General features: G+C 48.0%; 1 protein-coding gene across 2 annotated transcripts in view; it reads left to right on the top strand.

Annotated features, from left to right (window-relative positions):
- The window catches only part of SPTBN1 (spectrin beta, non-erythrocytic 1), a 94,193-nt gene that overhangs the window by 52,766 nt on the left and 17,648 nt on the right, over window positions 1–23,779 (top strand). For both annotated transcript variants that reach the window (XM_057405853.1, XM_057405854.1), the window contains exons 11-25: window positions 454–756; window positions 1,555–1,708; window positions 2,276–3,146; window positions 3,267–3,404; window positions 4,009–4,765; window positions 5,007–5,209; window positions 11,188–11,278; window positions 15,781–15,927; window positions 17,473–17,736; window positions 18,397–18,621; window positions 18,822–18,911; window positions 19,406–19,684; window positions 20,979–21,109; window positions 22,399–22,603; window positions 23,167–23,541. In XM_057405853.1, coding sequence (XP_057261836.1) covers window positions 454–756; window positions 1,555–1,708; window positions 2,276–3,146; window positions 3,267–3,404; window positions 4,009–4,765; window positions 5,007–5,209; window positions 11,188–11,278; window positions 15,781–15,927; window positions 17,473–17,736; window positions 18,397–18,621; window positions 18,822–18,911; window positions 19,406–19,684; window positions 20,979–21,109; window positions 22,399–22,603; window positions 23,167–23,541 — 4,233 coding nt within the window. The remainder of the gene's footprint in view (window positions 1–453; window positions 757–1,554; window positions 1,709–2,275; window positions 3,147–3,266; window positions 3,405–4,008; window positions 4,766–5,006; window positions 5,210–11,187; window positions 11,279–15,780; window positions 15,928–17,472; window positions 17,737–18,396; window positions 18,622–18,821; window positions 18,912–19,405; window positions 19,685–20,978; window positions 21,110–22,398; window positions 22,604–23,166; window positions 23,542–23,779) is intronic.

Here is a 23,779-nt window from a genome sequence, read left to right as displayed (position 1 = left end):
GCACATACCTTGTATCCTATCTTTAATGCGTTTGGATGTACGTTCCTTGAATCTGTCAGGCTGTACTCAAGGGATACTGATGTGGAAATACCTACCCACAGTCAAGATTTTCTTTATCTGAATATTGTGGCCAATTCAGTGGAATTAGCCCAGGATTCAATTTTATCTTTCAATATTAGAGATTACTTCAAAAAACCCCCAAAGGCCCATCCTAATCCTGATGGCCACCATGAGTCTTCCCTCAGAGGCAGTAAGTGATATCCCTGATTGTGTCAGTGGTTCTCTGGTTATCGGAGATCTCTCGTATTTTATTAAAGAAGGCTTTTCGGAGCATTTTGAGGTCCCAGATTTGCTGATGAGTGTATTCTGCCCCACCAGGAATCAAGTTGGAGTTTGCCAGTAGGGGTTATCTCCTCAGCAGCCATCACTGAAGAAGTGTCTCTGTCTTTACAGGATAATTTTGGCTTCGACCTCCCAGCAGTAGAAGCTGCAACAAAGAAGCACGAGGCCATTGAAACTGATATTGCAGCATATGAAGAACGAGTCCAGGCCGTGGTTGCAGTTGCAAAGGAGCTTGAGACTGAAAACTACCATGATATTAAACGCATTACTGCGAGGAAGGACAACGTTATCCGCCTCTGGGAGTATCTCCTGGAGCTGCTCCGGGCACGGAGACAGCGCCTGGAGATGAACCTTGGTCTGCAAAAGATATTCCAGGAAATGCTGTACATTATGGACTGGATGGATGAGATGAAGGTGGGTGTCAAAACGTGGATCAAATGCTCTGGAAAGGTGTAGATGGTAAATCAGTTAAGGTTCATTTTACCCCTCTGATTTAATAGACAAGTGCAGAAGATCCACAGTCAGGAGCAGAGAACAAATTCCTTATACCTTCTGAGGATTTTCTAAAGTAGAGATTAAAAACAAGTAAGGAAAAAGAGCAAGTTCACTCCTATAAAGAGCTACTTTTTAGCCTCAAGCCTGTCCCATAAGGGTCAGAGGCTTCGGTCACAGCGCTTGGGTAAGGAGGACAATTTTGGTTGAAAGGGAACGAAATCATCTCTCTCCATCACAATTTACATGGGGAACAAGTCACCTCCTCACCTCTGTGCTTTAAAAAGCATGCATTTCTTCCTGTCTGTTCTCCTGGGAGCTGGGAAGGGAAAGGACCATGACTTTGTTCCTGTCCATCGGCCAGCAGAACTTGGAAGCTGTTGGAGGAAAGAAAGATGTGTGCAGCTCAGTGGCAGCTCACAGCACCTGGCCTGAGTGCTTTTCGATGGTCCTGCTGAGCTAACTTAGCTCCATGTCATCCTAGACTGAAAACTGCATTGAAGAGCAGTCAAGTTCTTCATGGGTGCCAATGATCTTAAAAACATTGGCTCAAATTCCTGTCAATCAGCCATGTCTCTGCACATCTGCAATAGTTCTCTTTATGGGCCTGGTGTTTCTCTGCACTTACTGTCACAGCAGAGAACAGGGTAGTGCGTGGAGTCATTAAGAAGCAGCTTCTGGCCTTCAGCCCATTTTACTTGTCTCTTCTGTTTCCATCAGGTGCTTCTGCTGTCTCAAGACTATGGCAAACACTTGTTAGGAGTTGAAGACCTGCTACAGAAGCATGCTCTGGTGGAAGCTGACATTGCAATCCAGGCTGAGAGAGTGAGAGGGGTCAATGCATCTGCTCAGAAGTTTGCCACTGATGGAGAAGGTAACCAGCAGCCAACGCATCCTCCTTTGTCTTAATTACGTAGGAGCTTATCTCTAAGCCTCATTAGTTCTGCAAGGCACGTTAGGTTCAATCAGCACCAGAGGACATTCCAGCTTCCTTTGTGCCTTCTTTATTGTGTCAATGATTAATTTGCCCTGTACCTGCTCAAGAATTTATTGTTGCATTGTGTGGTGCCTGGGATGTCACGCTCCGAACCAGCAGCTGGTGTAACTTTGTAGTAGTCACCATTAATTCTCCATTCTGTGTTTCTAATATAAACCATACGGGTTATTCGACCTAATCTGGGATTGTCCCAGTTTATGCTAAACATAAGAAATTCCAGTAAACCAGGGCCATTAGCTAGGATAAATGGTCATTTTGTGCAGGTGTGTGTAAACCTGGAGCAGTGAATTTTGTTTCACTGCAAACAGTCCTGAATGTCTTTCCTTTGGGGTTTCTTATTGTCTTCATGCAACAAGCAGTATTGCACGGTATTTTCTGATGTGTGTTTTTGTATGGTGGAGCTTGAATAGTCCAAGTTGTAACGTACGTTCCCCATCCGACCAGGTTACAAGCCGTGTGACCCGCAGGTGATCCGGGACCGTGTGGCTCACATGGAGTTCTGTTACCAAGAGCTGTGCCAGCTCGCGGCCGAGCGCAGGGCACGCTTGGAGGAGTCCCGGCGCCTCTGGAAGTTCTTCTGGGAAATGGCTGAAGAAGAAGGTTGGATCAGGGAGAAGGAGCAGATCCTCTCATCTGATGACTATGGGAAGGACCTCACCAGTGTTGTCCGTCTCTTGAGTAAGCATAAGGCATTTGAAGACGAAATGAGTGGCCGTAGTGGCCACTTCCAGCAGGCGATCAAAGAAGGTGAAGACATGATCGCGGAGGAGCATTTTGGGTCTGAGAAGATCAGAGAAAGAATTAAGGATATCCGGGAGCAGTGGGCTAACTTGGAACAGTTATCTGCCATTAGGAAGAAGCGTCTGGAGGAAGCCTCTCTCCTTCACCAGTTCCAGGCTGACGCTGATGATATTGATGCATGGATGTTGGACATCCTCAAGATTGTCTCCAGCAATGATGTTGGCCACGATGAATATTCCACCCAGTCCTTGGTCAAGAAACACAAAGATGTGGCTGAAGAGATTGCAAGCTACCGGCCAACCATTGACTCTCTTCATGAGCAGGCGAAGGCTCTGCCACAGGAACACGCCGACTCTCCAGATGTCCAAGGCAGATTGTCTGGAATAGAGGAAAGGTACAAGGAAGTTGCTGAGCTGACTCGGCTGCGGAAACAGGCCCTGCAGGATACCCTGGCTCTGTATAAGATGTTCAGCGAGGCAGATGCTTGTGAGCTCTGGATTGACGAAAAGGAGAAGTGGCTGAATAACATGCAGATTCCAGAGAAGCTGGAGGACCTGGAAGTGATCCAGCACAGGTGAGAATGTCTTCAGCAGGAAGCTTGGGGAGTACTGAGTGGAAGCTCTTTACACCAGCTGCCCGTGGCTCAGGTTCTCTGTGTGATCATTCATTGTTTGGTTTTTTCCTCCCCTCTCAGATTTGAAAGCTTAGAACCAGAGATGAACAACCAGGCATCCCGTGTGGCAGTGGTGAACCAGATTGCTAGACAGCTAATGCACAGCGGCCACCCGAGCGAGAAGGAGATCAAAGCACAGCAAGACAAGCTCAACACGAGGTGAGTTAAGGCCTCGTGCTCATGAGCAGGACACCGGCTGAAACAAGGACAGTGGGGTCATTTCTGCTTCTTAGATGTGTTTTCAAAGACACTCTGATACTGTTACCTGAAGTATATTCAAGGTAAGTGTTCAAAGCTTCAGAAGGAGAGGGAGCTGTGTCTTTCGAATATCCGATTAATAGGTGGAGTTTTGCTCTTGACTTCAATCAGGTCCTGAGTGGTTTGAGAGCTGGGAATTCACTCTGATGGCTATTATAAGAAACCAGTGTAATTTCATGTAAACTCATTTTCTTGGCTTCAAAATAAACCAGGAGAGCACACTTAGGGTGAAAATGAGATGCACCATTTAGGGTGAAAATGAGCAACTTTTCACTTGAGGAAGAATTATACTTTTTAAGGACTCAGTGTTGCTGGTGCTTGTTGTATTCTAATATACACCATGGTTCGGTTAATGGTTGTTTTCTGTTGATGATATGGGAGGGACTGAAAAGCTATGAATAAGGTTATTTCATGGCTAATGTGAGCAACTGCCTGCTCAGCAACATCAATGTGTTTATTATACACAAACCTCAATGCCTCTGCTTTTCTCTCCTCACAATTGCAGATGGAGCCAGTTCAGAGAACTGGTAGACAGGAAGAAGGATGCTCTGCTCTCTGCTCTGAGTATCCAGAACTACCACCTCGAATGTAATGAAACCAAATCCTGGATCAGGGAAAAGACCAAAGTGATCGAATCCACACAGGATCTGGGTAACGATCTAGCTGGGGTGATGGCCCTGCAGAGGAAGCTGACGGGCATGGAACGTGACCTGGTGGCCATCGAAGCCAAGCTCAGTGACCTGCAGAAAGAGGCAGAAAAGCTGGAATCAGAGCACCCCGACCAGGCCCAGGCCATTCTCTCACGGCTTGCAGAGATCAACGATGTATGGGAAGAAATGAAGACCACCCTTAAGAACCGGGAAGAGTCCCTCGGAGAAGCAAGCAAACTGCAGCAGTTCCTGAGGGATCTGGATGACTTCCAGTCCTGGCTGTCCAGAACCCAGACCGCGATCGCATCCGAAGACATGCCGAACACACTGACGGAGGCGGAGAAGCTGCTCACTCAGCATGAGAATATTAAGAATGAAATCAACAATTACGAGGAGGATTATCAGAAAATGAGGGACATGGGGGAGATGGTGACCCAGGGGCAGACTGATGCTCAGTACATGTTCTTGCGCCAGCGCCTGCAGGCTTTGGACACTGGCTGGAATGAGCTCCACAAGATGTGGGAGAACAGGCAGAATCTCCTGTCCCAGTCTCATGCCTACCAGCTGTTTCTCAGAGACACCAAGCAAGCAGAAGCATTTCTTAACAACCAGGCAAGTGGTCCAGATACACCTATTACATTTGCCACGTTAGCACCATATACTGCAAGTAAAAACCAAACAAGCTCGCTTGGCAGGAAAGCTGCAAACAGATAAATTGCCCTTTTTAAGCTAGACTTTGCTTTTTTACCTCTTAGGAGATGTTTCTTTTCACGTGTGGTGAATCTGTTGTTGGAGCAGAAAACCCATCCCGAGTGTAATCCTGTTCTCTCTCTGCTTTATGCTTTAACCACAGGAGTACGTTTTGGCCCACACAGAAATGCCCACTACCTTGGAAGGAGCAGAAGCTGCTATCAAGAAGCAGGAGGATTTCATGACCACGATGGATGCCAATGAAGAAAAGATCAATGCAGTTGTAGAGACTGGCAGGAGGCTGGTTAGTGATGGGAACATCAACTCGGATAAAATCCAGGAGAAAGTGGACTCTATTGATGACAGGTAAGGTGGGAATGCTGGTAAGATGTGTCTGCTCAGGCTTTAATGCTGTTCCCTGAGAGCTGACCTTTTACCAGACTCCAAAGGCAAAGCAACGTGTTGGAAAATGCCTGTTGCAGGCTGTTTTCTTTGTCCTGTGGAAAAATAGGAATTGTAATGGTTCAAAAATGTGCCAGGCTAATCTCAGTGAACTTTTACCTCTCCCATTTTCCAGAGACTTCCATGGTAATGAGCTCACTACCCCGAATTTGGCTATAGGAGCATTGCTCTTGGAGTATTCACAGACGTTATGTTACGGTGGGAGCTGCAGCAGTTTGCTCTGTCTGGTTCCACAAGTCTTAGTTTTCCTCTGCTACCTCCTGGCTGATTTCATTAGAACGCTGTATTCCTGCCTGTCCTCTGAGGAAGGAATGTGGCTCTTCAAGAGTGGAATTGGCATTGGATCCACCCCACCCGCCTGGCTTTGATCCTTCCAGCTTGTCTGGCCCTTCTGAGATCAGATTAGGAAGCCCTGGTACAAATGTGTCTTTCATCCCAGAACAAGTCTTTTGCTTTGTCTCTGTAGCTGTGGCATGGATGTAATAGAGCATTAAGTGTTCCTTTTTCTTTGAAAACCAAATGTTCGGGTTGGATGGCTCTGATTCATGGCTCTTTCGGCTTTGGGTTTGAATAACAGTGGAGTCTTTCAGTGTGCTTTTCAACCACGAGTATCAGAACACAGCAGTAAGCTCATACAAACTTTCATGTCAGATGTTACTGAGCACCCTTCTCTCAGGCGTGCATCCTCCCACAGCTGCTAGGCTCAGGGTTATCCAGATGCCTTTATCTCCAAGGAGAAGGTGAACTGGAGCAGGTCAGAAGATGATGTGCCTTTCCTGTTTTGGTGTCTCTCTGTCTATGCACCCACCTCAGCTGTGCCTCATGGCTTCAGGAGAGGTGGATGTTCCCATTCACAGAGCTTGCTGAGGGCCTTTGAGCCCCCTGACAACCTGACCCAAAGGATAGTGTGAGGTGTGAGTGTGATAGTGTGAGGTGTCCCTGCCCATGGCAGGGGGGTTGGAACTTGATGATCTTAGGGTCCTTTCCAATCCTAACTATTCTATGATTCTATACCCTAGGTTTTCATTCTCTCTTTAACCAGCTTGACTCTTTTTAGATCCCAAAGACAATCTGCACAGGCCAGGAAGAGGTTATGTGAGAACAGTCAAGGGGAAAGCTGGGAAATCAATTTTCCTTATCTACCCCCTGACTTTCAATGTCCTCTGCTGTAAGTTTTCCCATCCGCTTAGGAAAGCAGGAGGACTTGATCCTGGCCTTCTGAGCATGTGTCTTCTTTCTGCAACTTCCGGAATATTAGAAGACAGCATCCAAGGATGCAGTAGCAAATGATCAGCTGCTTCTTGCAGCCCTTCCTGGGGGCAGCTTCAGCCTCCACCCTGCTGCAGGGCTGTGATGCTCTAGTGACTGTTTCCCCTAGTGCAGCTACTCCTCAATGTCCCCATTGTCCCGTGCATCCCAGCTGGCCACCTGGGCTGTGCTGCCTGTGGGCCACGTGCTGGAGGTTCCTCCTCTGAATGGAGGCAAGTCCTAGAGGCTGGAGTTTATTAAAGCCTACTGCTATTTCCAGTGTATTTCCTCAATTCCAAAGCTATTTATGCGGAGCTCTGCAGGAGCCATCCGGTGTGCTGCTCTTCAGGAAATCCCTGTGATGGCTCTCCCAGTCTGTGGGGCTGATAAGCCTCCAGAACAAAGCCTTAGGGCTGGGTGCAATGGGAGTGGTAGCAGAGGAAGCCTCTTTGGGTTTACACAAAACTGCTCTCCCAACCAAGCTCCACCTGGATGCTTAACAAAGGAGCAAAACAAACAAGCACAAGTATGTGCAGCGGCTCCATGCTTCCCATACGGGGTTCTTTGTAGTGCTGAGCATTGTTAATCCTGGTTTTCAGATGCTTTCAAGCTATTCCAGAGCAGAACCCACTGTCCATTGGTAGAGCAGGGAGACCCTGCCCTGAAATGGTCACCATCTAAACAGATTTAGAATCATAGAATCAACTAGGTTGGAAAAGACCTTTAAGATCATCAAGTCCAACCATTAACTCTTACACCTAAGTAACGAAGCTGCAGAAAGCCAAGGTAGGACAGGCTTGAGCTGATCCTGTAGTTCAGGCAACATGAAAGAGAAGGAAAATGTTAGGAGAGAAACTGTGGAAGTTGGGGTTCTTTAAACCATATCAGAGACAGAAACATGAGCTGAAAGTCTCTTGTAAAGCCAACATCAGAGACATCTCAAAACCTTCTTTCACTGAATCTCACCCACAGAATTTCTCCATCTGAGAATTGCCTATCTCTGCAAAACTGGTTACTTGTCAATGGACAAATACCCAAGTACTGCCCTGAACTTGTCAAGTTATTACTCCAGAGCAAACCATATATACATATATATATATATACACACACACACGTACATATCCTGTAGGGAGACAGGCTGAGAAGATTTGGGCTGTTCAGCCTGGAGAAGAGAAGCTGTGTGGAGACCTCAGAGCAGCTACCAGTGTCTGAAGGGGTCTACAAGGATGCTGGAGAGGGACTCTTCATCAGGGACTGTAGTGACAGGACAAGGGGTGATGGGTTCAAACTGAAACAGAGGAGGCTTAGGTTAGACCCTATGCAGAAGCTCTTTGCTGCGAGGGCGCATCAGGCTGAGGACAGAGAGTGCAGAAGCAGAGTGGAGTAGGAACACAATCTTTTAGTGCCGTTCACAGGGAAGAATGAATGGGAATAAGGACATGGAGAAGGGGAGGAAGGGAGAGGATGGGGTTGAATAAAGCTATCACTACTAGCTTTTCCAGCTAGGAAAGGAGCTGGTCTGCCTGATGCTGCTGTCCCTGCTTTGCTGACTTCTGCTGTGGTTTCTACCAGCCAGAAGGGAAGCTTTTCCTCCTCCATTTTCTCTTGGAGCAGTGTAAGGGGGCTGCAGGCCTACATAGGGCTTCTCTGATTCTGCAGTTGAGATTTGGTTTAAAGGCAGTGGTAGATGTGACTCACATTGTGACCTGGGCCTTCACCAACTGCATCTGTGCAGCTTCCTGCTCAGCAGAGGACAGAGGTCAGTTTTGTTCTTGCCCATTCAGAGAGCAGAGTGTGCCTCTGGTTTGCTGGAGCAGCTAAAGAAGGTAAAGCTGCCTTGCCTGTATCTCAGTGTTCTCAGCAGGCAGTTACAGTCACACTATGTGTAAGATTCATTACCCCTGCACCAGCCTGGAAACCCACAGGTTTACAGTTAAACCGCAAGTGATGCTGTCAGCTTCCAGCCTGGTTAGCACCCGGGGGCCTCCAGGGGACAGCATGGGAACATTGGGCAAACCTTATTCTACCTAAAGCCCTTCTGACACACTGCTGGTAGTAAAGGGTAGGGAAAGCTTTCTGGTGGTAGGGGGAGTTATGCACAGTAAAATCCCTGTCATAGAATCCCAGGTTGGTTTGTGCTGAAGGGACCTTAAAGCTCATCCTGCTCCAATCCCTGCCACGGGCAGGGACACCTTCCACTAGAGCAGGGTGCTCCAAGCCCCTGTGTCCAACCTGGCCTTGGAGCTTTTAAAGGATTTAGGGAAACATGAACGAGGAATTAGTCATGTTTGGTTACAGCCAGTCTGGGGCAGGAGAACAGACCAAGTGACTTCTTGAGGCCCTTTATTCCCATCAATTCTGTGATGAAATACAGGGATTCCTGCCTGTTCCAGCAGCGTCCATCCTCAAAACACTGCAACCACATCTTCAAGCATCCACTTTAAACCTTGTTACAGTTCAGCCCTGTTCTTCCTCATCTGCCAGTCTCACTCCAGGTTGCCTTGGACAACCAACCGACCTTTTACAGTTAAACAGCTCTAAGAGCAAAGATTGCATTTGTTATGCCGAGGACTGAAAGAAAAGCAGTGTCATCCTCTCTTTGATGCCCTGCTTGATTTCCCTTCAAACTTCTTGGATTTAGTATTTCCAGCACTCTCTGGGAGCTAATTTTGTTACTTTCCCAGCAGAAGAACTTCTCTACTTTGAGCTCTATTCAAACAAGAGTCAGGAAAATTCTCCTTTGAACTGCATAGCTCATGTTCCCTCTGGACTACATGAGTCTATAACGTAATCTGGCCTTCAATCTATGAACTCATCATGATAAAATCACCCAAGCAATTCCTTCCTTCATTTTAGCAACCTGAGTAATGCCCTGGATTTGCCCAGGCATATAAAAACCAGCCAAGAATAGAGGCATCAAACCCAGTGGTGTTAGCTGTGTTAGAGGGCTTTTTCCTAAGGCACAATCTGTGTGTCCTTTTCTTTGTGCTCTCTCAGATAACACCTGATTAAACTTCAGATTACCTGGCCTTGGACTGCAGCCTCTTCCTTTGATGGGTACCTGTGTCTTCCTTGCCATCTGATCTGTAAATTCATCTTCTTGACCTACAGCTGTATAGATGCTGTTTGCCTCTACTTATTCAGAGGAAGCTATCCTCTAAAGGGTTTTCTCCTATTCCTCTGCCTACAGTCCTTTGGCTTCTGTGTAAAACATATCCCTAAGCCTTCCTTATGTTTCTGAAGTCACTAAATCCATGCCAGGGAGCTTGCTTTGGTAACTTAGCGTAGATCAGCAAGAGTGGTCTCTTAATCCGGTCCTTGTCATCAACATGTAATTTATAGTCATTGAGACTACCCTGGGTCCCCAGAGGTTTCACTCCCATGGATTTATTGAGCTCTCGCCAGCTTGTGCTGAGATCATCTTATAAATTGCCACCCTTTAAAACAATTTCCAACTCTCTGTCCCTGTTTGTCTTAGGCCATTGCAAAGAGCAGCAGTATTTCACTGTAAGACCCTGCCCAGTGAAATATGAACAGATTTACACAATGAGCAGTAAATAACAACCATCTCCTCCTTTATTCCGCCTCCTCCATCTCAGTCGCCTCATAAATAATGCAAGTACTGAAGGAAGGGGATAACTGCTCCAAACTAAGCACGAATTAAAACCATGTTCAGAGGTACCTTGGGAATGAGCTCTTCAAGCACTGTTCCCTTTGAAGATCCCACCAGGACCTTTGGGAATGGGCAGCACAACTCATCCTTCAGGGGTAAAAGGAATTAAAAGCAGGGTGTCTGGGCTGGCCTGTTCTTTCCTTCTGTCTGCTCTTAAACACGGAAAAATAGGTTCCAGTGTGCGTAAAGCTTCTGTTTGCAGCAACGCCCAGGCCCTGTTTGTTAAACAGAGCATTTGGAAGGCTGGCTGAACCACTCCTGCTTTGTTCGGGAGAGCAAGTTGCGAGCTATGGCAGAGCTCTATTACAAAGAGTATTGCAGCAAGCACCCACTGTGCAGGAGCCACGTAATGTGTGAGCTTATTGCTGCAATCTTCAGGTCGTTTATCGTATGGGTTTTGGCAAAGGGTCTGAACTCTGCTGTGTCTTGACACCGGTGAGGCAGATTCTGACCATAGCCCTGTGGAACCCTGCAGACTTCTGTGTTTTCTGTGTGTTTAACTGGTCACAAAAGCAAGTAGATGCTGAACTGAAGTAAGCCCATTAAATAGCACATGTACAGCTGAGCTTCCAAACTATCCTTCATTTGAAAGGCAGCAGAAGACACACACAATACGTGTTCAGTATCTTGGAGAAGGGCTTTGGAGGGGAGATTGAGATGAGCTCTTAGGCAGAAGCTCTTCCCTGTGAGGGTGCTGAGGCGCTGGCACAGGGTGCCCAGAGAAGCTGTGGCTGCCCCATCCCTGGCAGTGTTCAAGGGCAGGTTGGACACAGGGGCTTGGAGCAAGCTGCTCCAGTGGAAGGGGTCCCTGCCTGTGGCAGGGGTTGGAGCTGGAGGAGCTTTAAGGTCCCTTCCAACCCAAACCATTCCATGTATCCCAAAGGGGCTACAGCAACCAACCAGTACCAGTTGTGCATGCAATGCCTGTTTCAAAGTAGTTTTCTCTGCTTTTTTTGACTAGGCATAGGAAGAACCGTGAAGCAGCCAGTGAGCTTCTGATGAGGCTGAAGGATAACAGGGATCTCCAGAAGTTCCTCCAGGATTGTCAAGAGGTAAATCACATCCTTTCACTTCTATTGCTAAAGCTGCCTCCTGCTGAGGGGCATCCTTGCCCTGTATTTCATCAGGGCTGGAACGCTCAGCAGAAAACCCCAGCCCTGCCCAAACCCCTGCAGAAATGAATCTGTTTTGGTTGGTTTTTCCCCATGAACTGAGTTTCCCTTTGTCATCTAAGCTAAAGACAGGGAAAAGTGCCAAAAGCAGTGAAGGTTTTCTGCTGCGGTATAAATAAATCCTGTGGAGCGTGGTGGGATTAGCACTGAATTCATCAAGGTTTTCGTCTGCAGCTGGATGTATGTGTCCTGGTGCAGGCGATTGCAAGGGATTTCTATGAAACCTTAGTCAGAAGAACAGGAGTAATGGGAGGAAGAGGGGAGCAGGATTAAACTGGGTCATTTTTAATGTGTTATTTATCTGGTAGTTTGCATGTGTTTATAATTGTTAAATCCTGTAACATTTAAAACAAGGAACCCTTTCCAGACATTTAATGGCTTACATGGACTGTTTACACTGAAGGCAACGTTTTAAAGTTAGGAGTAATCTTGCTCCTAGCAGGAGGAATTAAGTGATTTTCAGGTTATTTCGTGCAGCACTGACAGATATTGAAGAGCTTTGCCTGTGGCCTGCATTGAAAACTTCCCTTTGCTGAAGGCTGCAAAGAGAGCTGACGGTGGCAGAGCTGTGTGTTTAAATCCAAGACTTACTGCACTGGCTGCACATCTTACCAGCTCCAGGAGCCTGGAATCTGCACCGTGTCTGAATGGAGCTGAGATTTCATACAAGAAGCAAACAAAATGATGATCATAAGCCAGGCAGATGATGTTTGCTTCTTGGTTGCCTAGATGTGGTCTGGTTTCCTGCATTGCATAAGCTAACCATGCTCTTGGCTGAAATTGCTCCTTCCTTGGTAGTAAAAACATGACAGAGTAGCAAAAATGATGCTGTTATTAGCAGCAGCTTCTTCCTTCTGGTACAAAACTCACTCCCTGGCTCTTGGAGCTCCTCTAGCCCCTGTGTCATCGTGGTTGTGTTGTTCCCCAGGGTCTGGGTTTTGCCTATAGCACAGGATGAAGAGGCAGACATAAAAGCTCCAGTGTCTGCCTGCCTCAGTGCCTTTCCTCGTGGTTGGATCTCTCCAGCTACTAAAGCATGGATGTCTGCACAACGGCAGAACTTACACTACCCAAATGTTGCAAATTTCCCCAGTCCTTTCTTGGTGATAACTGAATGGGTGTTTTGTGAGGAGACAGCCCATGGCAGGGGGGTTGGAACTAGATCATCCTTAGGTCCTTTCCAACCCAAACCTTTCTACAATGAGACTTAGCATTTGCATTAGCGTGACTGTGGCCTCTCTGCTGCTGGCTCCCTTGGGCTGGAGGGGTTGTGTGATGGATGGAGCACTGCTGTCCTGCAGGGTGGGAGGGAGCCAAGGCAATGCCTCCCTCTTGGCTTTGACCAAGAATTGTAGAGCACAGATTCGCAGCAGTCCCTGTTTCACCCAGCAATGATCCTTTGCCCTTCCTGCCTGCTGCCATAGGGGTGGTTTCCCACCCTCTGGAACCTGAGGACAGGAAGTGTTCTCTGCAGCGTGCTCCTGCCCCAGGGCAGCCACTTTCCTCCTGTGGCTCAGTGCTAAGTGTTGTTGTAACGTGGCCTCTTCCCCTCGCTCCTTCCTGCCTCTGGCTCGGGGCAGGCGCTGAGCAGGGTCAGTGGGGCTGGAGGAGGTGGCAGGATAAGGCTCAGAACAACAGCTCAGCAGTGACAGACCTTTCCTCTGGGTCACAGATGAGGGGAAACAGCAGATTTTCTTGTTGATAGTAGTCAGATAGTACTGACTGTTGACTGCTGCTGAGTATTGTTTGTGGCTCCTCATCAGATACAGATTCTTCCAGTACCTAAAGGGGCCAACAGGAAACCTGGAGAGGGGCTTTGGACAAGGGCCTGTAGGGACAGGCCAAGGGGAATGGCTGGAACCTGCCAGAGGGGAGACTGAGCTGAGCTCTTAGGCAGAAGCTCTTCCCTGTGAGGGTGCTGAGGCGCTGGCACAGGGTGCCCAGAGAAGCTGTGGCTGCCCCATCCCTGGCAGTGTTCAAGGGCAGGTTGGACACAGGGGCTTGGAGCAAGCTGCTCTGGTGGAAGGGGTCCCTGCCCGTGGCAGGGCTTGGAGCTGGAGGAGCTTTAAGGTCCCTTCAACCCAAACCAGGCTGGGGTTCTATGTCACAGGTTAATCCTGGGCTGTTGCTTTCTCTTGCCTGTTTCTCACATTCATAACCATGAACGTGTGGAGTAAGTTTGCTGAGCGAATGACACAGAGACAGCAGAAACCCCCGAGAAGAGATGTGACACATTTTGCCATTTAGTTTTCTTCGTCTTCCTGCGCATCCAGAGCTCACCTTCAAAGAGGTTAAAGCTGATCTTCCTCCAAGTGCTCTGCGTCCCTGCACGGCCTGCGCTGATTTCTCCATGCTTCTGGAGCGACAGCATCTGGCGAGGCTCCGCGCGGCAGGAGATGCTGCCTGTTCAGTGCAGCCTGGCACCTTTGTCATGCAGCTCAAAGTGAGAACCCTGCACAAGGCAGGTTGTGCCAGCACGGGTGTTTGCAGGGCCTGGTAGTGCAGCAGCACCCGGTGCTCTTTCACCTTCCCTTGTTGCTCTGCCAGCTTTACAAGGGGTTTGTCTTGGCGCTTCTCTCAGCTCATTGCACTGTTAGAGGCTTCTGGGGGCCGAGAGCAGCACCGTGGTGGTGTGGTATTGGTGCAAAGGAGGGGAGGAAGCCTAAAAGCTGGCTCTGCTGGCATTAACAACCAGCTTATGGCTTCCGTAGAGTCAGAGCATGGTTTGGGTTGGCAGGGACCTTAGAGCTCATCCAGTTCCGACCCCTTGCCATAGGCAGGGACACCTCCCACTGACTTTAAGTGTCTGTAGTGGTTGCAAACCCCGTATTTTAATGTCACCCCTTAAATCCTTTATTTGCATTAATGTTATCAGAAGGAACATAACAACAGTGTGAGTCAGAAGCAAGGGGTTTATGCTGACCCTGCCTGTGTCCCATGTATCATCTGTGTCTCGCTTCACCCCACCTGTTAACAGGAGCTGTATCACCTTTTCTTGGAAGCCCTCTGAAATCCTTAGTACATCTAATGCTATGGCCAGGCAAAGCAAACAGTGGAAGACAGGAGTGCAGTTTGCACAGTGTAGCAGCTGTCTGCTGCCCAAAAGGCAGGAGTAAAACCACTCGTCCGGGGTTACCGAGTCATCCTTTGGGTGTGCAGTAGCTCATCAGCCTGTTGTAACTGCAGGCTCATTAACATGAGCATTTCTATCCAGAACATCATGTTTTCTTGATGGCGAGAGCAGATGAGGAGTTTCTCTGATTGCTCTCCTAAGTTTTCCCTTTTTGTGGAGCTTAACAGTGCCTTTAAGGGACGATTTAGACAGGTTTGTGAGCGCTGAATGTGTTTGCTGCCCTGTACCCTTAGTGTGTAGTGGGGAATTGGAGACTGAGACAGCATCCTGGAAACAAAGTTTAGGTTTGTTTTGACATTTTCCACTTGGGAAGTGACTCTAAATCTGCAGCGATGAATCCTTTTCAAACCCTATAAACATGCCTCTGAATGTGTGTTTTATCCACACCTAAGGGGTAGATAAAGCAGTTGGAACCACCCCAGGAGGAAATTGGATGCTGCCTGCTGCGATCATTTTCACATTCTATTTGCCCATGGCAAATGATCTGTCTTCTATAGGATTGATTTTCTGTAGCCTTGGTCTGGAAATTGTTCTCAGTGCCTCTGGATTTGCAGAAAATCAGGATGAAATGAGTCTTGGATTTTATCTAATGGCTAAAGGAAAGTCTCGAGTACCAAAACCCTACCAGAGATTGGACAAATATCGGATTTAGTGATGTAAACCCATATAGAGAGAAGACTTAGGGGAATAGGTACTGAGTGTGTGAGTTAATGGTACAAACCTGTCTCCGTTCTTTGTTAGGAGTAGAAATACATAATTTCTTAGTGCTTCCCTGAAAAATGTACCTTGGGGCTCTGTTTAATCTGGAGAAGCCTTTTCACACCACTCCATTAGTGTGTACCTCTGAGTGCCCTCAGGAAGTCAGCAGGGCTCCTCAGGGGTGTAGTGATGACATTGGGTAGCACATTGAGTAATGTTGCAAGGGGAAAGTGGTGCAGAGGTACACCGTGACCAGTAAGTAGAACACACATCCCTGTTGCTCTTGCAGCTGAACTGGGTGAGACCTGTGAGCTCGGAGTTGAGGCCTTTCTGCATGAGTCATGGGTTATTTATATGTTGGAGATGGATGTTTAAATTTAGCTGTGGAAGTGGTGGATCCCTGGCTGAACCCTGAGTAAAAGCTGTCTCTGGATCTCGTGCAGCTCCCCTGCAGAGAGGCATCTCTTCCTCCTTGGTCTGGAGGCACTTTGATGCTTTGCACTATTTCACCCAATTGTTTTCACAAGTAGCCGTGTGTTTTCCTTTCCAGCTCTCACTCTGGATCAATGAGAAGATGCTCACAGCCCAGGACATGTCCTATGATGAGGCGAGGAACCTGCACAGCAAGTGGCTGAAGCATCAGGCATTTATGGCAGAGCTTGCATCCAACAAAGAGTGGCTGGATAAGATTGAAAAGGTAACTAAAGAACATCCATAAAGTGCCCTCGTCTTTGTCAAAGATGGTTGGGTACAGAGACGGGACCTGTTCCTCTGCAGGATTGGTCCTTGAATCCTCTCTCCAGCTAAGGCCAAAGGAGATTTCATTACTGTAGGATAAACACCTATCACCTTGTGTCTCCATCTACCCCATTTCATTCCTCACTGATGTTAAATGGCTTTTATCCAAGGCATTCTCATATAATAACCATTGGCTAAGCTGCCAGTTTCATGTTGTCTAGTCCTTCTTGTCTCTTCGGAGGATGGCATGACCTAGTTTTCATACCCAAAGAGCAGAAGAGGGACAAATGTTGTGATTTGAGCTGATGAAGTAGAAGTACTTCCTGGGAAAGAACTGGATGGGGGTGAATAAGTGAATTCAGGCTCCCATGCTGCCGCGCTGGTTCTCATTCAGTCAGGACTACAATCAGGCTGCCTTCCCCATGCAGAATTAGTGCATGAAGTAAAGTACAGCCAGCTTTGTGATTAATTAACATTCACAGCTCTGTATCATGTTACTTTGAAGGCTTTAATGTGCTGTGATGAGCTGTACTTCCCCCCCCCCATTTCTCATGTGCAGCTCTGGAACACTGAGGAGATCTCGTCTTTAGCTCTGACAGTGGGTTTCTGTTCAGTGTAAGTTAGCTTAATTGCTCATTTCCTCTCCCACTTTGGCACTCTGTATCCCATTAGAGGCTTTTCTGTGATCTGCAAATAGCAATACCCTTTAATGGTGTAATTAAAAGGCTGCTCTGGAAGTACTTTTTTAGTGATGCTAATACATCCTCACCCTTTGCTGCTGAAAAATCAGATTGCAGCAAAGTACCAAAGCTGTGGATGGAGCCACAGCTGACAATCACTTTATTAATGTTACCAGCGGTCACAGCTATTAAATGTGGTAGGGCTGTGTTAGGGTTCATATCTGACAAGGTTTGTCCCTTGTCAGCATCACCCAGGAGCAGAGGTAGAAGTACAGTTAAAGAGAATATTCCCCAAATGAATATAATCTTTGTAAAGGCAAAAAGACGTCTTAAGTCCAAGCACTCTGCTGGAGCTAGGGACAGGGTCCCTCCTTCCTTCCAAGGAAGATAGTTCCTCTCTGATAGTAGTTTAGACCCATGGTGATTGCTGTAACTCATTGACATAACCCTCCTCAGTCTCACTGCTCCATTTGGGTACCATAAGCTCCCTCTCCCAGTGTTACACTGGGTCTTTGTCACCCTCCTGGTGAGATGCCCCACAGCAGTTGTTCAAGCTGCAGGTCCCCCCTGTGCTGTCACACACGCACATGGGGCATCCCACTGCCTTCTGAGCAGTGTCCCCAGGAGCTTGACCTCTTCCTGGCAACAGCCAGGCCTGGGAGCTGACGTTCTGGAAGGAGTCACTGGGTAATTGAAGATAGAAAAGGAGCCGTTGATGCTGCCAGCAGATGAGGGCTCCTGAGTGCTTTCTAATCAGAGTAATTCAGCTAACGGTCTGTGAGTGCTCCAGAGGAGGTTCCATTTTGTTGCTCTTTGTTCTGCAGGAGGGAATGCAGCTCATTGCAGAGAAACCAGAGACTGAAGCCGTGGTGAAAGAAAAGCTCACAGGTCTCCATCAGATGTGGGAAGAGCTCGAATCCACTACCCAGACCAAGGCGCAGCGTCTCTTCGATGCGAACAAGGCAGAGCTTTTCACCCAGAGCTGTGCTGATCTGGACAAGTGGCTGAATGGTTTAGAGAGCCAGATTCAGTCGGATGACTACGGAAAGGATCTCACCAGCGTCAACATCCTGTTGAAGAAGCAGCAGGTAAATGGAGCGCAGGTTGCAGAGTGGGCAGCAGCAGATACCTGTGCTCAAAGGAGCAGATCTGGGATCCTTTCCATTCATAAAAGAATTTATTTGCTTTTCTTTCTCCCTGTTGTTTCATGTGTCTTTAAGAAGAACCAGAAGCAAATGAGGCATATATTTCTTGGTACAATCTCTACCTTATACTGCCCTTTACCCGCATTAATATCTCTGTTCTGTCTCCTGCTGTAGTCCTCTAGAGGTCATTCCCTCTCTGTGATTCAAACTTGGCCAAAGCTCTCAATCCCTGTTCCCTGATGTGAAGGCAGCAGGGAGTAGTGAGGACAGCAGGGAGCTATGAAGCTGTTGGGTGCAATCAGCTGTGCTCCAGAGTTGTTGAGGGTGACCTGTGAAGGACCAACAGAAGAGATTCAGCTCCATCGTTGACCAAATCCACCATTTGCACAAGCAGGGATAACTGAGGGCTGTCAGCAGCTGCCCACAGTTGTGAATCCATGTTTAGTCCATGTTCCTTGCTGGAGGAACGCTGCAGTATTGATTAATGTGGTAAACCCTTACTAAGAAGCTTCTGTTCCTCCTTATGGAGCTATTGACATATCCTTGTCGTATCAACTGCTTTTACCCCAGTTTTCAGGACCTTTATGCTGTGTTTCTGTTTAGATGCTAGAAAATCAAATGGATGTTCGTAAGAAGGAGATTGAGGAGCTGCAAAGCCAGGCAAGGGCATTGAGTCAAGAAGGGAAGAGCACAGATGAAGTGGATGGCAAGCGCCTTACTGTAGAGAAGAAGTTTTTGGAGTTGCTGGAGCCTCTGAATGAAAGGAAGGCAAACCTGCTGGCCTCCAAAGAGATCCACCAGTTCAACCGGGATGTGGAAGATGAAATTGTGAGTATGAAAGAGATCCAGTTCCCCAGACAACAGGAAAATGTCAGAGCCTGCTCAGAGCTCTCACAGGAGAAACCTTTTGATCCTGCGTTTCGTGGTGTGTTTGAGTAAAGCTGCTTTTTGCACCAGCCTCTCTCTGCTGCCCTGGTTGTATCTGGGGTCACTTGCAACAACATGTGTTCTTCTTCTCTTCCTTTCAGTTGTGGGTTGGAGAGAGGATGCCCATAGCTACGTCAACAGATCATGGACACAACCTCCAGACCGTGCAGCTACTCATAAAGAAAAATCAGGTAAGTAGGTGCTGTTAGAGCTCCGTACCTCTTACTTCTCCTTAGAGCTGACTAGCTCAGGAAGGAAAGGCTTGGGGTAAATAGTGGGTGCTTCAGCAGTGGTGGGCTGTGGGGTGATGAGCGGGTGGTGGCTTGTTTTTAGGTTAGATATAAGGAAGAAACTCTTCACTATGAGGGTGGTGAGACACTGGAATGACTAGGCTGATCAAGAAAGCTGTAAGTGCCCCATCCCTGGCAGTGTTCAAGGCCAGGTTGGACAGGGCTTGGAGCAACCTGCTCTAGTGGAAGGTGTCCGTGCCCATGGCAGGGGGTTGCAACTGGTTGATCCTTTCCAACCCAAACTGTTCTGTGATTCTGTGTTCAGGGAGGACCCCAGTTTCTCCCCATGAGCTGATGGTACATGTTTTGCTGCCCCTCTGGAGTTAAGACCCCTGACTGTTGCTTCCTTTTAGCTTGGTGCAGTGTCTCATCCATCTGCTTTCCTCCCCTTATAGACCCTTCAGAAAGAAATCCAGGGACATCAGCCTCGCATTGACGACATCTTTGAGAGGAGTCAAAACATCATCACAGAGAGCAGCCCTAATGCTGAGGTGATCCAGCAGAGACTTGCAGACCTGAAGCAGCTCTGGAACCTCCTCATCGAGGAGACAGAGAAGCGCCACAAGCGCCTGGAGGAGTCTCACAGAGCACAGCAGTATTACTTCGATGCTGCCGAGGCTGAGGCCTGGATGAGTGAGCAGGAGCTCTACATGATGTCAGAAGAGAAAGCCAAGGTGAGCAGCTCCCCAGCAACACTAGTTTGGGTTTAAATGCTTAGCTAGAGGGGTGGAGGTGACATAATTGAATCCGTCACTAATGTGATGGAACATTAACAGATTTAATTCCCTTCTGAAAGCTCAACTGGTCATCTCTTGTATCTGTTATGACGTCTCTGGTAGTGAGGAGGATAGGCCTTGCTGTGCTGAGTCAGGGAAGCATCCTCACACTGAGACCATGGAGGTATGTGCTGTCCCTGTGCATGGCAGGGGGTTGGAACTGGATGAACTTAAGGTCCTTTCCAACCCACACCATTCTGTGATTCTATGGCAACCACATGCCTTCCTGTGCTGTGAGATCAGAATTCCCAGTACAGCCCAGTTAGTTAGAGCAAGTTATGTGTTAGTTTTGAATCACTGGGAACAGCAGTCACCAGTCTGTGAAACAGGGCCTGATGGTCAGTCAGCTGATGCCACCAGCCTTTACACCCAGTGACTTGAAATCAGGACAGCATCAGACCATAGCAAAGAGTACACAAACTCCTGCTTTTCAAAGAGGCGTTAGAATGTGGTGTCTTATTTGTTATTTAGGTAAATGCACTGTGTTCATGGCCTTGATAAAATAAACCCCAGCTTTGTGTCAGTATAACACGTCCTGTTGGTGTTCAGTCTGCAGTTAAAAAGGAGTTTGGCTTTTATACCTAAATGATGAAGATAAAAAGGACATTCATGCAAATAGTTCATTGCACAAAATACGTTACTGAAAGGGCTTAGTGACAATACCAGTTAGCAGTGAGAGCTGGGGGTTGTGGTCCTTAATCGTAACAACGCATAGAAAGTTCTGATGGGAATTTCTCCAGGCTCTTTGCTGGAGAATCCTTTGGCAAAGGCTCCATAGGATTTCTTCTCCCGGCCCCAGGCTGTCCCTGCAAAGCCTGACAAGTGACGTGCCTAAAACTGCTCCATTTTTCCGAGCCCTGCACAATCACCAGTGTTGTGTAAACACACAAAGAGCCTCACAGAAGGGGAAATGCAGCATGCTCAGTGCACAGCTGATGTAATTCTGCCCTGCATCCCAGAGGGGTTGGTGCGTTCACTCTTTCACTTGTTATTTGGCTTTCTGTGGGTACCATTTGCTGTGAACTCAGCTATTAATATACCATTGTCAGAACAGCTTGTCTTCAAGCTGTACTTGGGAGCGGTTCTTTGTAACTGGTTCTGGCTACCACTTTGTGCTGTCACACCAAGCTGACCTGGCTCTGTGGTGTCTTTGGGCTGTGGGGCTCAGCTGTCCTTGTTGTCACCATTCCAGGATGAGCAGAGTGCCGTGTCCATGCTGAAGAAGCACCAGATTTTGGAACAAGCTGTAGAAGACTATGCAGAAACCGTGCACCAGCTTTCAAAGACCAGCAGAACTTTGGTGGCAGATAACCACCCAGAAAGGTATCACCGGCCATTTTAAATTGGATCATGACCCCTTTCACGAGTTCAGTCCCTTCATTGGGTTGTTCTGACACACAAAGACTACAGCAAAGAGTAAGTTGCTCAGAAGGGTGTACGGAGGAGGAGGAGTTCAGCTTTGCTCAGTTCAAGATGTACACTGGGCCACCCTGATTTGGCCAGAGTCAGGGTCCTGAACAGGGTCAGTGTGTGCAGGTGCTGATGGAAGGTAGCAGACACCTTCAGTAAACATCTATTGCACCCTTTGCACAGCCTGGCCCAGCACTGCTGAGCCTAACGGAGCTGCAGCAATCCTGAGAGACAAGGGTCCATATTCACTCTTTCAACCAACTTCTATGTCCAGCCCAAGGGTCACAGATGTTTGTCCTTCTGTGTTAGCACAGCGCTCCCCAAGCTCTGCCTCCTGTCTTTGAGATTCCAGTAGCATCAGAGACTGGGATCTCACGTGTGGGCACATTAACATCTTGGTTGTGGTAAATTTATCTCAACTTTCCTAAATGGCCTTTCCCTGTGGGAGAATTCAGGAAGCTGAAGAACTGTTCTGCTCTAAGAGCTGCAGCTGAGTGAACAGAATTCTCTATTGGCTCTGACTGCAAGGCTGGTTTCACTATGAGGCTGCCTTCACAGACAGGAAGATAGGAGAGGACTATCTTGGGAAAGACAATTCTGCCTCTGGTGGAAGACGGTTATTTAACTCAAAAGCACTCTCTTGTGGTCATGATAACATCTGATGGGAGCGGGTTTCCTGGCTGAGCTGACTGAGTACTGGACTGACACAATCAGCTTTACAAGGCCGAGGGAAGGCAGTTTGGGCTTTATGGCTCAGATAAACTATAGGCAAAAGATGTGGCCAGTAGAACTAGAAATCACTTGTGATTAATGGGAATGCTGAGCTTTAGGGAGTAAGGAGCCCATGAGTGCTTTTGAGCTCTGAAGCAGACCTGAGATGACAGTGAAATGCTGCTTGGCTCAGCAGCCCAGATCCTGCCTGGGATCTTGAGACAAGATTCAGATGTGATCTGTGGCCAAATAAAAGGAGAACTCGGTTCCAGCTTCACTCTGTAAAGCCAAGCTGGTTATAGGTGCAGGGCAGAGATGTTTTCCAGTCAGCTGTGCCAGCAGAGGATTGATCCAGTGTGTCTGAGTCAAACCCGTGCATGCAGCAGTGCTCTGTGGGTAAATACCCCAAGTGATTTTTATTCCATGTAGGTTTTTCCTTTTATTTTATTTACAAAGATGATGAGGACTCAATGCTCTTTGGTTTCTTGTAGTGAACGAATCAGCATGCGCCAGTCCAAAGTGGACAAGCTGTACGCAGGCCTGAAGGATCTGGCCGAAGAGAGACGGGGCAAGCTGGATGAGAGGCACAGGCTGTTCCAGCTGAACCGCGAGGTGGACGACCTGGAACAGTGGATTGCTGAAAGGGAGGTGGTGGCAGGATCCCACGAGCTGGGACAGGATTACGAACACGTAACGGTAAGTTAGAACCAGAGAATGGTTTGGGTTGGGAGGGACCCTCAAAGCTCACCCAGTCCAACCCCCTGCAATGAGCAGGGACATCTTCAACTAGACCAGTTTGCCCAGAGCCACATCCAGCCTGGCCTGGAATGTCTCCAGGGATGGGGCACACACCGCCTCTCTGGGCAGCCTGTGCCAGTGTTTCACCACCCTCATTGTAAAGATTGCATCCAGCCTGAAATGCCCTCTTTTAGTTTACAACCATCACCCTTCATCCTCCTAAATAGCCTCTTCCCATCTTTCTTACAGACCCCTTTTAGCTCTGACAGTCCACAATAAGGTCTCCTTGGAGCCTTCTCTTCTCCAGGCTGAACAGACCCACCTCTCAGCCTTTCCTCATAGGAGAGTAGTTCGCACAGTAGTTCACGTGGACCTCATAGTTCTTTGGACGTGGCTGCAGGCTGACCTTCCATTTCTGGGTGCAGCACACAGTAGCCAGTTAACACAAATGGTGGCTGGCTGGCTTGCTCAGGTCAGGGAGTAGCCACAGCACCGCATGAGCCTGTTCCTTTGGGTTTCAGATGCTCCAGGAGCGGTTCCGTGAATTCGCCCGGGACACAGGGAACATCGGCCAGGAGCGCGTTGACACCGTCAACCACATGGCAGATGAACTCATCAACTCCGGACACTCGGATGCTGCCACCATTGCGGAGTGGAAGGACGGACTCAATGAGGCCTGGGCAGATCTGCTGGAGCTCATTGACACGAGAACACAAATCCTAGCAGCCTCTTATGAACTGCACAAATTTTACCACGATGCCAAGGAGATCTTGGGACGTATTCAAGACAAACATAAGAAACTGCCCGAAGAGCTTGGTAGAGACCAAAACACAGTGGAAACGCTGCAGAGAATGCACACAACGTTTGAGCATGACATCCAGGCACTCGGCACCCAGGTGTGTAGCCAGGCAGTGGTGCTGGTGGCGGGTACAGGAACCTGAGCTGCAGAGTTCTGCCCTTGCTCATAGCTCCTCCATGGCTCCTCCAAGTGTATTTCTGGGGGAACAACCTCACCTGCATCATTTCCTTGTCTGTCTTCCTGCTTCGCTGTCATTGCATTAGGTTAATTAGTTTATCCCAAATAGGAATCTATAAGCACACAGATGTCTGAGCCTGTAAGTAATTGTTGAACAT

This window comes from Pezoporus wallicus, unplaced genomic scaffold (genome assembly GCF_028554395.1).
Source record: "Pezoporus wallicus isolate ANWC-B61680 ecotype Strahan unplaced genomic scaffold, APGP_CSIRO_Pwel_v1 contig_6714, whole genome shotgun sequence".
Lineage (NCBI taxonomy): Eukaryota > Metazoa > Chordata > Aves > Psittaciformes > Psittacidae > Pezoporus > Pezoporus wallicus.
Note: the sequence above shows the minus strand (reverse complement) of the source record. Positions and strands in the feature narration are given on the sequence as shown.